General features: G+C 57.5%; 4 protein-coding genes and 1 pseudogene across 4 annotated transcripts, besides 1 other annotated feature; all 5 read left to right on the top strand.

Moving 5' to 3' along the window:
- Positions 1-966: 966 nt before the first annotated feature.
- On the top strand, positions 967-1,572 carry LMJF_27_0740 (NADH-ubiquinone oxidoreductase 20 kDa subunit,mitochondrial precursor; the record flags this gene model as incomplete). The annotated part of the gene is made up of 1 exon (XM_003721832.1): positions 967-1,572. The coding sequence occupies one exon, from the start codon at positions 967-969 to the stop codon at positions 1,570-1,572; it is 606 nt and encodes a 201-aa protein (XP_003721880.1).
- A 2,585-nt stretch (positions 1,573-4,157) lies between these two features.
- Positions 4,158-4,695, top strand: LMJF_27_0745 (annotated as a pseudogene).
- Positions 4,158-4,695: a sequence feature.
- A 638-nt stretch (positions 4,696-5,333) lies between these two features.
- On the top strand, positions 5,334-5,717 carry LMJF_27_0750 (conserved hypothetical protein; the record flags this gene model as incomplete). The annotated part of the gene is made up of 1 exon (XM_003721833.1): positions 5,334-5,717. One exon carries the CDS (start codon positions 5,334-5,336, stop codon positions 5,715-5,717), a length of 384 nt encoding a protein of 127 aa, XP_003721881.1.
- Positions 5,718-7,746: 2,029 nt separating this feature from the next.
- On the top strand, positions 7,747-8,349 carry LMJF_27_0760 (putative small GTP-binding protein Rab1; the record flags this gene model as incomplete). The annotated part of the gene is made up of 1 exon (XM_003721834.1): positions 7,747-8,349. One exon carries the CDS (start codon positions 7,747-7,749, stop codon positions 8,347-8,349), a length of 603 nt encoding a protein of 200 aa, XP_003721882.1.
- Positions 8,350-11,411: 3,062 nt separating this feature from the next.
- Positions 11,412-15,410, top strand: LMJF_27_0770 (conserved hypothetical protein; the record flags this gene model as incomplete). The annotated part of the gene is made up of 1 exon (XM_003721835.1): positions 11,412-15,410. The coding sequence occupies one exon, from the start codon at positions 11,412-11,414 to the stop codon at positions 15,408-15,410; it is 3,999 nt and encodes a 1,332-aa protein (XP_003721883.1).
- Between the last annotated feature and the right edge of the window lie 509 nt (positions 15,411-15,919).

Here is a 15,919-nt window from a genome sequence, read left to right on the forward strand (position 1 = left end):
GGGCGAGGCTGGTGAAGCGAAGCAATGACGTGCTCCCGATACGCTGCAGCACAGAACCCGCCCCCTCCCTCCTGGTGCGTTGTCTGCTGCTGCTCGCCTGGAAAACGGCGAGTCGATGGCACAGAATCCAGCGTCTCGAGCCACGGTGCATTCGCCGCCTGACCGCGCTCGAAGTTTTTGGTGGCATTGCCCATATCAGGCCCCCGAAATGGGGATGGAACTTCCAACTCGATAAGTTAACTGCTTCTCCCTCCCACGCTCATTCTCTCCCTGATGTCATGCTAGCGAGGAGCACAACATACACACACGCACACACATTCATGCGTGCGTTACAAACTCGCAGACGTCAACGTGCATGCACTTGGGTGTGAGGTAAAACTCTTCCTTCGCGAACGTACAAGGCACTAGTGAGCTTTGTCGTTGTGAGCCACGATATCGCTTGATTTAGGTCTTCAGCCGTGGCGCATCACAGGAAGGCGGGGGTGGGGGGGGGCAGTGTGAAAGTCGATTAGATTGCGAAACGGGGGTGCACCAGCACCACACTCAGTGAACAGCACGCACCGGGTGCAGTGGTCGTGGTCAGCGACGGCGGTGCGGTGCTGATCTTTGCCTAGGGGAGGTAAATGCAGCTCAATCGTGACCAAGCCAGTACGTCACGTGAACAGAGAGCGAACGCACCACCCGCGCCTCTTCGTCCGCTATCTCTTTTCTCTCTCTCTCTCTCTCTCTCGTCCCCTCTCTCCTACCCCCTCGCTTGTCGACTAGCCACCGCACAAAAACACCCACGAAAATTATCCGGAGGATTGTGCGCAGGGCAAGTCGCCGCATTCCGACTAGGCGCCACTCCCCACTCCGCTCTCTGCCGTCTGCCTGTAGGCATTAGCGGCCATTTCTCAGGTGCCAGTGCCTTCGTCGTATCACGTCTTCATTGTGCCCAGCGTTACTTTCGCCTTTTCAGCGCTTGCAATGCTGCGCTTCACGCGTGCCTCGTTCACGGGCCGCGCGATGATCTCGCGCGGTAGTCCCGAGTGGTCTCACCGCCTCGACCTCAAGAAGGGCAAGAAAACGACACTGGCGCACAAGCTCGGCACAAGCAAGCCGAACAACGCGTTGCAGTACGCGCAAATGACGTTGCACGACTTGACAGAGTGGGTCGTGGCCTACTCTCCGTGGCCGCTAACCTTTGGCCTTGCCTGCTGCGCTGTGGAGATGATGCACTCGTACTCGTCGCGCTACGACTTAGACAGATTTGGTATTGTGCCGCGCCCCTCGCCTCGTCAGGCGGAGATCATTATCGTCTCCGGTACCGTGACAAACAAGATGGCACCGCTGCTGCGTAACATCTACGTGCAGATGGTGAACCCAAAGTGGGTGATTTCGATGGGTAGCTGCGCCAACGGCGGTGGGTACTACCACTTCTCGTACGCCGTGCTCCGCGGCTGCGAGCGGGCGATCCCCGTCGACTTCTGGATCCCCGGCTGCCCGCCGTCCGCTGAGAGCCTTGTATTTTGTCTGCACAACTTGCAGAAGAAGATCCGCTGGCACGAGATTCAAAAATACTCGGTGCGGTAAGCAGCACAGAGGAGAGGCACACACCGAAGGCGAGAGCGAGCGACACCCATGCGAGAGGGGGTGGGGGTGGAGCGCTGAGGACCATGACGGGCGAAAGCGGACGCAACGCAGGCAGGCGTGCAGGCCTGAAAGGGCTATGGCAGGAGTGGGAAGGACTGGTGCCTACAGCATGCTGGAAGGTGTGGACGGTGCTGAGAATGTGTCTCCATATCGCGGAGCCTCCTCGTTTGCATGTGTGGCGCGTCTGCTCCCCTCATCCAGCTTCCGAGCTCATGCCCTCATGCCCTCATCGGTATGGGCTGCCTTTGACTTTCTCGGCGTACCTTTAGTAGTGCATTGCTCGTCAACATCGGTCGCTGCTTCTTTTCTCGTGTGCCGTGTGCCGGTGCTCTGTTGTAGATCTTCGCATGTGTATGGGGGCGTACATAGAGGCAAGTGTGCATGTTAGGACCAGGCGCACTTGTTCGCTCGCTTGCTGGTCTTCTCGGAGTGCGCACGTGATTGCGTGTATGCTGCCATCGCCTTTTGTTACTGTTATTTTGCGTTATTGCTGGGAATTTTTCTACTTTTCCTTGTCCTCTCGGTCTCGCCCTTTTCCGCGCTTCCTCTGGACGTGTGCACTGAAGTGGTAGGCTGGTGCACCATCGGCCTCCCCCTTCCCATTTCTTATCCGCTGCCATCAACATCAGCCACATACCCACACCCATACGTACACGCATGTCCATCTCTCTCTCTCTCTCGGTGTCTTCTCTCTGCCCGTGTCTCTTCCGCACCCTTGCCTTCCCCTGCCCATTTTTAGGTTCTGTAGTGCCTTAGGTAGCTTTAGTACTTGTATAGTCTATCGTCGTCGCCGTGCTCTGACAGTGAGCGAAATGGAAAACTCAAAGCAAGACACGCTCACTCTCTCGCGAAGAGACGCGCGGAAGACCTTGCATGCTCCTCTGCAAGAAGGCATGCTCTCTCGCTGCGTGCATGCACGGTAGCTGTGGCGCCGCGAAGGCTTCTGCTGTGAAATGCATAGGCCATAATCCGGCTTTTTTTACTTCTCGTCTGTGTCTGTGTCTGTGTGTGTGTGTGTGTGTGTGTGTGTGTGTATCGTGCCTGTATACGGCTGAGACTGCAGAAGTAAATCCGTTGCGAAAGCACCGCACGCCGCCGCCGCCGTCACTCGCATGCGCAAGTCCATGGCCTTGGTCGGCTTCACCCCGTTGCAGGTGAATAATTTCTCTCACTGTTCTCCTCCGGGTGTACCTCTGGATGTTATCATTGCGCCTTCGCATGCTCGACAGAACTCCGTGCATCTAGACCTAAACGCACACACCTACATATATCCCCGTCCCCCTTGATGATCTGGTTCATGCGCACCGCCACCGCAGAACATATGGACCCACACGCCACACTTTCACCTCCGTTGTGATCCCGCCGGCCTTGTTGAATATTGTTCTCGTCAAGCGTACCCCGGAACAGGTGGTTGTGGAGTACCCAGGCAACGCCCTGGATGAGGGCGCCGATGCCCTTCCCCACGGTGCAGCGCTGCGGCGCATCGACATTGCAGTTGGTCGTGGCCTGGATCACAGGGTTTCTGCTAGTGGGACAAAGACGCCCAACAGACACGTAAGCGCAGGGTTGACATCAGGCTTTCGAGGCGATCGGGGGTGGGAGAGATATAGAGAGAAGGTGGGGAGGGGTCACCGAATGCATGCATGCGTACCCCAGTGGTGCCGATGCGAAGGCAGTGCTCTTGCATCGTCGTCTCTGGCTTGATGTGGGCACTCCTACCTCGATGGTGTCCGCCGCATGACACACGTCGAGCAGGCGCACACAACCACACCTCTTCGATCCGTGGACTGTCCCGTTCTTGCAGTCTCCCTTCGGACTCCTTCCGCTGTGTGTGTTTTGCGTTTTCGATGAGCCCACTCAAGGGTGTCGAGGGCTTGTGTGCAAAGCTGCGTCTGCTGCATCTTACTGCTTTAGTGGTGTGTACCGCGGGTGTGGCAATGGTGTGTGCCTCGCCCCCCTTTGCCGGTCATCCATCCGGCCCTCTTTTGGTTTTCTTCGTGTTTTTACTCGATGGCTTACTCGGCTCCCCTTCCCTCCCCCCTCCCCCCACACACACACATACGAAAGGCTGCAACGAGACGGGCGCACACTCGCGCGCATAAACTGTTTGCCCAGAGCGTGAAGGTTGGAAGGAAAAAAACCGAAAAAAAGTGGAGTACAAGAGAGGCGAGAAAAGGGGGCATGTTTGCAGGACTGCAACGTGCAGCCGTCTTTTCGCCCTCTCCTTCATCAGCTCCTTGGCGGATCCGCCCCGCACTTGCTCGTATCTCTTAGGGGCATGTGTGCCTCACATCTCGTTTTCGTTGCGCGTGTATGGGAGGACTGCCTGCGTGCCTGCCCTCCACTCTTTCTTCACCGCCTCTCTCTCTCCTCCTCCACGAAATCCCTCCTTTCCTCACAAACCTTTATCAACCAGAACATACTGGCACGCACTTCGTCGCAGGCAGCACGCGTATATCGCTCGTGAGGACCTCCTGTACTGTTCCCTGTTGACCTTCGCTCCTAGACATGCAAGCTGTGGCGATACCGTGCTTCACGTTGTCTTCTTCAAGACGGACGCGAGGAAACTTGCAAAGGAGTTCCCTGGAAACTCGCTCAAGGAAGCGATCGAATCACTGCGCCAGGCCAAAATCCCTGGCCTTGTCGACTTTAGCTTATGAGCTAAGAATACCAACCCCTGGCCACGCTACAAGGATGACTCGCAGGGCTACACACACGCATTGATATCGAGTCATGCGAGCGCGAGCGCGCTGCGCACCTACGCTGAGCATCCGGTGCACAAGGCGCTGCAGGCGCGCTTCCTAAAGTGTGTCACGGCGCCGCCTCTCCGCATGGATCTCGATATTCATTCCAACCTGTAAAAAGGATGGTGAGGCGAAAAGAAACCGACACAGGTCATTCTATTCATTTGGGTGTCGTACCTCATATCACGCGTCGCCACGCATCCGCAAGCCCCCAAAGCCGAGCGCAGATGCGCCATCATGTGCGTCCATCTGTACTTTTTTGTTTTTTTTTTTCGTATGTGTGCGCGGGTGTATAGAAAGCGTCTACGCTGGAGACTAGTTTGCTCAGCGGCTATTGCTTGGCAGGCGGCGAGTGTTCGGCACCGGAAGGCAGCTGCAGTAGCATGCAGTGTGTTTTTTTTTTCCGGAAACTGAAACGAACAAAGATGTGACGCATCTCAGCACTCATGACTCCCTGCGTGCACCAGACGAATGTGTGCATCTGCATCTGTGTGCTTGCGTGTGTCTCAAAGGCGTGTGCCGCCCCACCGTCATCAAGCATGGCTTACAAGCTATTTCCATCGCATGTGCGTGCGGTCATAGACGTCCGCCCCCTCACGGCCGCTGCTAGTACATTAGCCTACTTGGGCGCCGCGTGTGCATCGCTTTGTGCCCGTGCCATCTCGTTTGGTTCCTTCGCCACCTCATCTCCTTGCGTTGTGCTGTCAGCTCGACGGTTCCATCTCCTTCTCCTCACATCGTCTGGGTTTCTCTGTCTTGCGCCCTCCGTGGAGGGCTTGTATGATCACAGACACCATCACGGCAGTATCCAATACAGAGACTTAGCAGAGGAACACGCACACGTAACTCATACAATATAAGAGCCACCCGTTCACATAGACAGAGAGAGGGGGAAGGGGCAGCACTTTCACGCGTGGGGCAGTGCCGTCTGTCGCGGAGTGCGTTGAGGCCAACGCCATGGAGCTCAACTCGTCAAAGGCGAAGGAAAGGGCTCACCACAAATCGTTGAACCCGCAGGTGAACTCTGTCTGCCACTGCGCGCATCTGAGGCTGAAGGGCCCGCTGCACGTCGAGAAGCTGCGCGAGCTGCTCAAGAGGGTGCGCACGACGGTGCCGGGCCTCATCGAGCTTCACTTTGGCGAAAGCATGAATGTCTCCGCGAGCAGCGCCGACTCCGCTGAGGGCAACACGCACGCCCTTTTCAGCCGCCACCAGAACGGGCAGTACCTCAAAATGTACAAGACCCACCCGGCCCACATGGATCTCATGAACTATCTAATGAGCAGGGCAGAGCGCCCGGCGACAGTAGTCGACTTCGTCAACGTCGCTTCAAGCCTTTGACAACCTGTCGACGCACCAAACACCCAAACGGTGGACGTCCGTCACACACACGCACAAACATGGAGAGGCAGAGGTGCGCTGTCGTGCACGCCGGTCGACCGGTTCGCAAAAAAAAAAAGAGAATATGTAGACCAGGCATGTGCGCTCATCAAGTGAGGTAGGCACACCCTGAGACGCACTCGCCTCCGCTGCACCTCGTAGACGTCAAGAGCGAAAAAGGTAGCATGTGGAGCTGCGCTCCCGCAAATCAAGCTAACCAACCACCAGGCCAAATATATGTGCATTAGCGGAGGAGGCTGGTCCGGGAAGGAGCAGAGATGGTGAATGTAGGGGAAGAGAGTTGGGGTCTGGTGGCATCTCCTCTTTTATAGGACGGCATATTGGCAGTGCTCCATTCACGAGCGTGGTGAGGCGATACGTGGCTATTGTGGGCGTCGTCGAGAGGGGGCGCTGATTTTTTATCTAGGGCGAAGAACGCAGCTCTCTGTAGATACAGCAGAGCGATGCTGGGGAGAGAACGAATGAGAACAATGCTGTTACTCCGTGCGCAAGTAGTACGGTGCATGGCATGCCACATTTTTTCTCAAAACGGCGGCGCCGCCCCCCCCCTGCTTCATGTGCGCTGCGTGTTCATTTCTTTTTTGTCCGTTTTCTTGTTGTAACCGAAGCGAGTCTCTCACCACCTTGCTCTTTCCAGAGGCTTTCCCGTAGCCGTTATTGCTCCCATGCGCACCTTGATCACCGACACGTGCCGCTCACACGCCTCTGCCACTCTTCGCTGCTGCACGTCTTGCACGCTTCGCTTATTTTCGTTCCCGGCCCCCATCCGCGCCTCTTCGCCGATGGGGGCATCCCTTTTCCATATCCCTCTTTCTTCTGCGCGCGTTGACGCTCCTCGCCTGGTACCGTCAGCGACACCAATACCGTACGACGCGTGAAAAGAAGAAACGCTGACACTGGCCCTATAAACACCACAACCTCAAAACAGATAGACTTGCATTGCGGCGTCTGTATTGGCGCTCTCGGGCACACGCAGGCATTTCTGCACGCACGTACGCGCTCCTGGCCATCAGCCATCGACGGCGGATACCCACTCTTCTTTTGTGTTACAAGGAGACGCTCTCGATCAAGGTTTTCGTTTTGCGTGTTTTTGATTCTACCTCTTTGGTTTTCTGTTTTCGTTGTGACGGAAGACGACTGCGTGGCACGCAGAAGCTCGAAGCCGTCCTCGCGCCTTGCTTCTCGGCATGTGTGTGTGTGTGTGTAGATGCGCAGGTACTCCGCTATCTATGTATCTATATCTATCCGCACATGTAGATGATGGCGGTAGACGTGGCCGGATCCTCTTCCTGCAAGAGGTTTTTTTGTGTGTGTCTGTGCACGCGTGTGTGTTTACAAGAGAACGACGATGACACAGAAGGAGCTGATTTAACAAGAAAAAGGGAAAACGAAACGAAGTCTCTCCTGCGGCGTCGCTCTTGCGCGCTTCGCGCGCGTCCTTCATGACAAAGACCCACGGGGGGTTGGCAGCAGCCTCTCTCTCTCTCTCGCTCTCTCTTTCTTCACCGCCTTCTCTGATGGCCTCGGTGTACCATGCCTGCTAGCGTCGACTCGCGTCGCGGGCGGCATCACTTCTCCTCTACCGTTCTTTTTTCGTTTTCCATCCTGGCCGTCTTCCTCCCCACCATCGCCGTTCCATCTCGACCATCTCCGGTGCACCGCCAAGAATTTCTCATACCCCTTCTAGAAGTCACGCTCTCTTGTTCTTCGCCTTTTTTTTTTTGCGTCCTCACGGTAGCCTTGCTTCTGCGTCGTTGTGCCAACTCGCCTCTCTCACCAACTCCCTGCTCCGTACTTCACACCTCCGCCTATCTGCCGCGCATTTTCTGTCAAGTGCGGTTGAGCGGCCCAGCACAGGCCCCATTTCTTTCTCGCGTCCTCTATCTTCTTTTGCCCACATCCGGCCTATTACCTATCCAAGCACCTCCTCCGACGTTTTTCCACCGTCTCGCTCACCCTACCCGCAACGATGACCGCTGAGTACGACTACCTCTTCAAGCTGCTGCTGATCGGCGACAGCGGTGTCGGTAAGTCCTGCCTGCTCCTCCGCTTCGCCGATGACAGCTACACCGATAGCTACATCTCCACCATTGGTGTCGACTTCAAGATTCGCACGCTGAACCTGGAAAGCAAGGTAATCAAGCTGCAGATTTGGGATACCGCCGGCCAGGAGCGCTTCCGCACCATCACGAGTAGCTACTACCGTGGTGCCCACGGCATCATCATAGTGTATGACACGACCGACATGGAGAGTTTCAACAACGTCAAGACGTGGCTAAGCGAAATCGAAAAGTACGCAAGCGAGAACGTCAACAAGATCCTCGTCGGCAACAAGTGCGATTTGGTCACAAAGAAGGCCGTCGACACACAGATGGCGAAAGACTTTGCCGACTCTCTTGGCATCCCGTTCCTTGAAACGAGCGCCAAGAACTCCACAAACGTCGAGGAAGCCTTCATCCAAATGGCATCTGGAATCAAGGCGCGCCTGGCCGTGAGCGGTGAGGCCAAATCGGCGGCCCGCCCCAACCTGCAGAACCCCCCAACGGTGAAGAAGGAAGACAGCTGCTGCTGAGCATTGCGAGAAGCGGGCGCCATGCACAAAAGCACGGGCTGCCGCAGCGTGGAGGGAAGGGTCTGGAGTTCTCCCGCCTTCTCTCGACTCGAGGGACGTCGACTCTCCCGTGATCTCTGGACAGGAGCGCGGCGTCGAGGAAAGGAGGGCGACATACGACGCCGATGGTGCACCGCAGGTGAGCGAAAAGGCACGCAGGGATGCGTCGCTCTGCTTCAGCTGTGTCGCGATCTGTCGATGGCTGCTGTCCTCGGTCGAGTGAGAGGCACGATCGTGTGTGCCCCCTCCGCGTCACCCAGGCGCAAGTGCCTGCGGGCTGCTTGTAGGCACGTATGCGTCGATGGGTGTGATCTCACGGTTGCGTGACTGTCAGTCTACCCCTCCCCCTCCCCCGTACGCCCAAGCTGGAAGAGGCGGGACACGCACGCACACAATGTTATGGAGACTTGAGACGAGAATTGTGAAGAGAGACAAAGAAACCGTCAACACGTTTTTTCCTTTTTGACCCAGTCTTAGATCCATTTGCGGCGCTGATGGTTTTCTCCTCTCTTGTGCAACTCTCCTGACGCGCCGTGTACGCTGGCGACTCACGAAAACACAGACGAGGGCCCCCTCCCCCCTCTCCCGATGCAACTGTTCTGTGTCACCTGCAAGACACCAAACAAAAAGGTATGCAAAAGCAGAGAAGGAAAAACGAACAGAAAAAAAAAGAAGCATGAAGGAGCGGCTTCACGACGGGAAGCGGTGCACCTGCGGAATGGATTTTCGGTGGCACGAAGTGTGTTGGCATGTATATCTCCGTGCGTCTGTGTGTGTATGTGTGCGTGTGTCCGACAGAGTCTCGCAAGGGTCGGATCTCTTCTACCCCCTCTCCCTCGCCCCCCCCCCGGACTCTCCCCGCCCGCTGCTGCGTTCTCCTTCGATGTCGATCGCTTGTACATCTTTTCTTTTCGTGCTTCAGTATTAGGACGATGGGCGTTTTTTGTGTTTTGTTCTGCTCCCGTTTTTGTTGATTTTAGTTACGTCCTTTACTTTTCTTCTCCGTCGTTGGCGCTCTTCTCTCTCTCTCTCTCTGTGTGTGCGCGCGCTTGCTTCTGTGTTCTTGCTTTTGAGGTGTAGTAAAGGGAGTGAAACATCTCTAAATGGCGTGTGCTTCACGTTTTCCATTCCGTTGCATCGTGCGCGCACAGGAGAGATAGAGAGAGAGCTGCCCCTCCACTCTCTGCCACATACGTACAAAGAGAGAAAAAAAAGAGGTGTGTGGAAGTATTCAGCCGGATTGTTGGCAGGCGCGCCTTGGAAGGGAACCGGTGCGGGCGGTGGGGAGGGGTGTCAGGGTGAGAAGGGTGGAGAGAGCCACATCGATGGTGCTACAGCAAACAATGGGGGGTGTCTCTTCCTCTCTCTGATTGTCACTCTGTGTGTGCGTGCAAAATGGCGAGATTTCAGTCGTGTTCGTGTGTCTGATGGCCACCCTTCCTGAGTCCACCGCCTCCCGAGATCTATATCCCTTCCCACACATGCGCGTCTTCCTTATCTTTGTTCGTCCGCGGATGAAGTTGTGTTATCACTGGAAAAGGAAAGAGTGATGCGCCATTCCTTTATTTGTCGTCACGTCCTCTGCGTTTTTTTTTTGTTCTTTGTACTGATCTCGTTTCTGTTGGCATCGTCCATGTCTCTTGGCGGTTTTGTGTGGATTATATTTTCGGCTCCTCTTTCTCGAAAAAAAAAAGAAAAACACGAAACAATCGCGCGCGACACACGCGCTGCACGAAACCCTCTGCCTGCCGCGGGCTCTCTCTCTCTCTCTTTGTCTGCCTTCTGTGCTTTTTCGTTTATTTGGCGGGCTGATTCTCTCTTCCGCTCCTCCCCCGATCCCCGTGCGCTTAGGCGTCCCCGTTTTCTTTGCTTTTCGGCTCACTCGTTGTTTTACGTCATTTTCTATTTTTCGCTACCAGTATATGCTAGTGCCTGTTTGTGTGTGTGTGTGTGTGTGTATCGGTAGGTGGGCGAGCGTCTGTGGGTGCCCGTGTCCTTTGCTTGTATGTCTGCGCCGGCGTGCGTCTATGCGTCTTCCCCTTGTCGTTGTCCTCCATCCCCCCCCCCTCACACCAAAAAAAAAGGGTAGAGAAAAAGTTCGGCCACCGTTACCAAATATATCAGGAAAGAAACGAGAGAACAACACAGAAGTGACAACAACAAACCCCTCTTCCTCCTCCCCCTCTCCCACTCCCCAAAGAAAAGAAAAAGGAAAAACAACAACAAATTTTGAATAACGGAGAAGTAAAACTCGCGTCGGCAGTGACAATAATACGCAGCAGACCATCATGTTCACGAGAGTATGTGTCTGGATGTGTGTGTGTGTGTGTGTGTGTGCTGAGCGATAGGAATACACGAAAAAAAAAGATGAAAAGGAAGCACGGAGGTAAACGGGGGAGGAGATGTGGCAGCATTGTAGTGTGATGTGTACGCAGCGCCTTCTTTTTTTTTGTTTGTATTCATCTCCTGCCCTTCTAACACTTACCCCCGGACCCTCCCCTCACCTCCCTTCCCTTCCTTCTTTGGTGCTTGACGGGCCTCCTTCAGGGAAGCAGGCTGACGAAAACAACCAAAGTATAACGAAAACGTCGCCTCTGTGCTGGTAAAGGGGAAGCAGGAAGCGGAACGGGGGAGAAACGCGTGTGCGTGCATAAGCAGCGACCGCACCCCCACCCCTCCTCCACCTCCTTCTCATTCCCTCCCACCCGTCGTCATTTCGGTTTCTCTCCGGTGACGACTGTTGTCGTATACTTCGCGCTAGCTCGACATTCTCCTGCACCACCCTCACACTCGCTCTCTGTCGGCCTCTCTCGCTCTTCGTCTTCTACCACACCGCAGCGGTGCTCGCGCAGATATCGAGCGTTGAGGGCTTCAACGTCGAGCACAAGAAAGGACAAAAACGAAAGAAGGGTGCAGTCAGCGAAACGACGAACCGTGAAGACAGGGCGCATCGGTTCCATCTATGCTGAACCTCTGTAATCCTCCGTTTGTGAACCACGACAGTATACTGTGAAAGAAGAACAATGGTGACATCGCCGAAGCCGCTTCTTGGGGGCTTGCACAAGATCACCGACCGTAGCGTATTCTTTATTCCACTTGAGAAGGATCATCTCGACTTGACAACCCTTAGCACCGCTCCCCCGTCGCACCGCGGCGTACTCCAGCGCAACGGTTTGGTGGCCAAAGCGTTCGTTGGCGTGACGTTTTACGACGCGTGCACCTCCGCCGCGCACTCGTCGTCGCGTACATCGCCAGCACGCGAAATGTGCGAGTCCGACGCAACCGATTCAGCGGAGCACCGCAAACTCTCCGCTGCCCAGCGAGAGGATCTGTGGCGTGCTGCATTAGTGTACGGCGGCCTGCTGCACGACAAGTGGGATGCGTTGGCGACTCCAGAGGAGCTCACGGCGACGCCGTGGCCAGTGCACACCGAAATGCAGTACGCCGAACTGATGGAGGAGCTACTTGCGCGGAAGGCCTGTACGACGGCAAACACGTCGAGCTTCTGCGTGCCTGTCTTGTCCATTGACGAGTTCGTTTACAAGCACAAGGGGGTGCGCGTGTGCCTTGGCGTGGCTTGGATGCCGCGCTACGCGTACAACCTGCGAGAATGGGCGGCAACAGTTGAGCAGTCTGGTCACCGCGTGCCAGAGGCGTCGCTCCTGGCGCTTCTGCATCACGTGACCACCGGCGCACTCGCGCTGCGCACGGCCACCGGCACAGCAGACAAAAAAGATGCGGCGCTCTCGTTGTCCGTCACTCTGGAGAAGGTGCTTGTGTACCGAGCTTCGGAGGCGGAGAAAAAGATCGCGAAGGAGGCCGACTCAGACGAAGCAGGGGAAGGGCTAGTATTCGCGTTATCCACTGGCTCGTTCAGGTGGCGGCGTGCAGAGCCGTGTGCTGACAAAAACAGTCGGACGAACGTGCCGACACGCTCCCGCATCAGAGCTCTGACGAATCACCTGATCGTCCCCGAGGAGGGGCAGCTGCTGTACCGCACGCCTGAGGAGTGCTCGCCAGGACTATACCCGACGCACGGCAGCGCGGCCGCAAAGCGAGATGTCTGGACTCTTGGCGTCGCCCTCTACCTCGTCGCCTCTGGTGTTGCCGGCACAGGCCATGCCGCCACCACCTCTCCGTCGAACCGTGGCCCCCGGTTTGCTCCCTTGCGCGAGTTGACGCCTCTCAACTCAGCGGCGCTCACTCCAGACTCTCTCTGGAAGCGCCTGCGAGGGGAGCTGGAGCGCCGCGGCTACAGCAGCACAATCGTGACCGTGATCGCACAGCTCCTCTCGCTTGACCCGCTGACGCGACCGTCGCTGAGCACAATGGACCGCATGCTGCAGGACCTGCATCGGCCAACCCCTGTGTGCCGTTTCCCGTTCGCTCTGGGCTCGTACGACCTGCTGCGGATGCCGAACCCTACCGACATTAAGCTGAACCCCGGCGCACGACGGTACACCATGGAGGGAGTGTGCGTCTTGTGCAAAAAGCACCGCGGCAGTACGCCCCTGTGCGCCAAGGGCGGCGATCACGTTCCGGGACTATCATCGCCGTCGTGGTCTGACGAGGAGCTGCTGCCGCAGCTGCACGGCATGGACTTGCACTATATAACGTTTCTCTACCCCCTTTGCGGGTCCAGCGATGAGCGTCGGCGGCGCAAGCAAGCGGCACACGCTTTACGAAGCTGCCACGACGGCATCAACGCCAGCAGCAGCGTCGCCCGAGCCGCCACACCGCTGCTGGACAGCACACTGCTGTTCCAGGTGTTCGGCGGCTTCGCTGTGTATGAGCGGGTGCCGGAGCTGAACGCGAAGGGTCAGGTCTTCCACCGCGTCACGGTGAAGGAGGTGCTGGTGCCGTACCCGAGCCAGGGGCTGCGTCGCTCGGAGTTGCCTCTGGTGAAGCTGACGATCGATTTCAGCGGCGGCCTCCCGTGGCCTTCCTGCTGCACAGAAATTCTCCAGAAGAACGGTCGCGTCTCCCGCAACGTGCCGTTCGGCTTCACGGGGGCTCACCACGGCGTGAAGTGGTTTGGCTGGGTGCTACCTGGCGAGCGCTTCAGCCTGCCGAACGGAGGTCATTGGACGGCGCCGCGCGATGGCGCCTTCGTGTTCTGGTTCCACTCGGACCTTCGACCAACGGATCGAGACCGCTACTTTGCCTTGACAAGTGTGCGCGCAGCGACGCTGCCGGCAAAGCTGCCGCGCACTGTAATGCCCCATTCGCTCTTTCGGATACACGCCGGGGACCAGAGACACACCAGCAATCGTCTGCCAAGGCGCGTAGGGAGCGGCAACCGAGCGGATTCTCGCCTGGGACGGGGCAGCATAGCCCACCGCCGCTCGTGCCAAACCGTGACAGACATCGCCTTGCCCTCAGCGACGCACGAGATTGTGGAGGCAGACGAGGTGAGGACTCTTCTGGGGCACAGGCCGCTCTCTCTCTCCGCGCCGCAACTGCAGAATACGCAGGAGGAGTCGCCGGCCCACGGGCGACGCCGGTGGAGCAGCGCCAAGGACAGGGTGCCGTCTCGCCACTCCGCCGCCTTCCCCGCAGACGTTGTCGACGCCCTCGAAACATCCGACGAGGCGCGAGAGAGCCGTGGTGCCGCGCGTGCACGGTCGACGCTTCGCTCTGCGGGAGAGACAGGGCGCAGTGGAGTAGTCCTCACACCTCAGCTGCATGCACCGGATCTTCTTCTCAATACGCCGAAGCCAGACACGCACGCCGGTGCTGACCACGAGAGCCCGAAATCACCGGACTGGGAGAGGACCAGCGACCAAGCGCGCCTGTCAGAGCGCAACTCTACCCAGCCACCCATGGATGGCAACACCACCGCGAAGCGCACACAAGCCCTGGCCGCTCCTGAGAAGAGCAGCTCTCCCGCCGCGTCGCAGTCCCTCAGCTCCGGGCGGAAGAAGGCCCCCAAGTTACGTGGCACGACGGTCTCGTCAGAGGAGTTTCGTGCTGGTGCAGCTCTGCAGTTTGTGGCGTCCGCGCCGGCAAGTGTCGGTGCCGAGCATCCAATTGTAAGCACGATGGTGTCAGCGCAGTCGGTGCTGACCGAGCAGAGTAGCGTCCTTGGAGGCTCACCACGGCTCGTGAACCTGCGCCATGTCTCTCAGCATGGGGCGAAGAAGCAGAGCGTTCAGGCAACCTCGCTGTCGGCCACGCCAATGTTGCCACCGATTGTGGACGCCCTGTCTGCTGGACTCGGCGAACTGCATGTGTGCGGGCTGTGGCTGCCAAGCGAAGCCGTGGACGCGGCGTTTGGTTCTCTCACCTTCTGCATCCTCTCCACCGGTGAACATGGCTACATGCACCCACCAGTGAAGACGTCGGCGCGGGTGGCGCATGCCATCCGGGCCCCGCCGGGTACCGAATTCTTGGCCTTCCTGTCAAACCAGGTGCCGCTGTTTCATCGCAATCACCCGCGACTGGAGAGGGCGGGTGTGTCGCTGATGCTACCGCACCACGGGTTCACGTGCTACGCTGCGGACGGTACCCTTTTGGGTGTGCTGGGGCTGCGGTGTAGCACCAAGGGTGACCCAGACGTGATGGCTGGCGAGTTTGAGCTCGTAATGCGCACCAGCGCGGCATTTCGCGGCAGCAGCGCTGCTTCGTGGACTGTATATGCGTCTCACCTCTCGGAGAGCGTAGGGGTTGAAGCGCACGTGAGACGGGCCGCCGCCAGTGCCGTCAATGCAAGAAGGGACTGCGAGGACGAGGACGGGCGGGCAAGCACTCTGCGCCTCGTGCCCTCCTTGCTGCGCCGTGCGTCTGGCAGTCGAAATCTGTTCGCCAACAGCCCAGAGCAGCAGACACTCACCTTCACGAGTGCCCGTCATCTCGTGGGCGAGTTCACACCAGACGAAAGCGGCGATGTTTTGCGGTCTCGCAAGGGAGAGGGGGAGGCGGTGCTACCAGCCTGCTGGATCAGCTTTGACGGCGTGTCCACCGCGCTCCTGTTTGCGGACGCGCCGCAGTCTGTCTGGGTGCCGTACAGGATCGGCGGTTAGTTGTACACGACAATGGCGCCACCGCCCCGCTCCTCATTCTTTTCGCTTTTTTTTTCGGTGTCTGTCTCTATGCTGCCCGCTGAATCGCGTCTCCCTTCGTCTCCACACCTTTTTGATTCATCTGACGGCTTGCCATGCTGAGGTCACTGCTGGGGTACCGCAAGCCGTTGCTTGGGGATGAGGCGCACCGAGGTGGATCCTCTGAACCTCTTTCTGCGTCTATGTTGTCTCCATGTTGTCTCTCGCTTTTTCGTCGTCGTTGCTGTTTGCGCTCACGCACGCAACCTTCCTCCGCCCCCGCCCCACCCAAATCTCTGCACCCATTTAGAAACCACTTCCTCTTGCGCATGTGTTTGCGTGGGTGGTTCGTGTGCCCTTTCGCCCGCTTTGTCCTTGCTTTAAACTGCGCACACGTGTGCTCTTCTATCGTAGCCTTTCATGGTTCTCCGCCCAGACCCCGTCCACCCCCATCGTGTTTCGCTCTCTCGCACGCCCCTAAGCGCCTTTTT

This window comes from Leishmania major, chromosome 27, assembly GCF_000002725.2.
Source record: "Leishmania major strain Friedlin complete genome, chromosome 27".
NCBI lineage: Eukaryota > Euglenozoa > Kinetoplastea > Trypanosomatida > Trypanosomatidae > Leishmania > Leishmania major.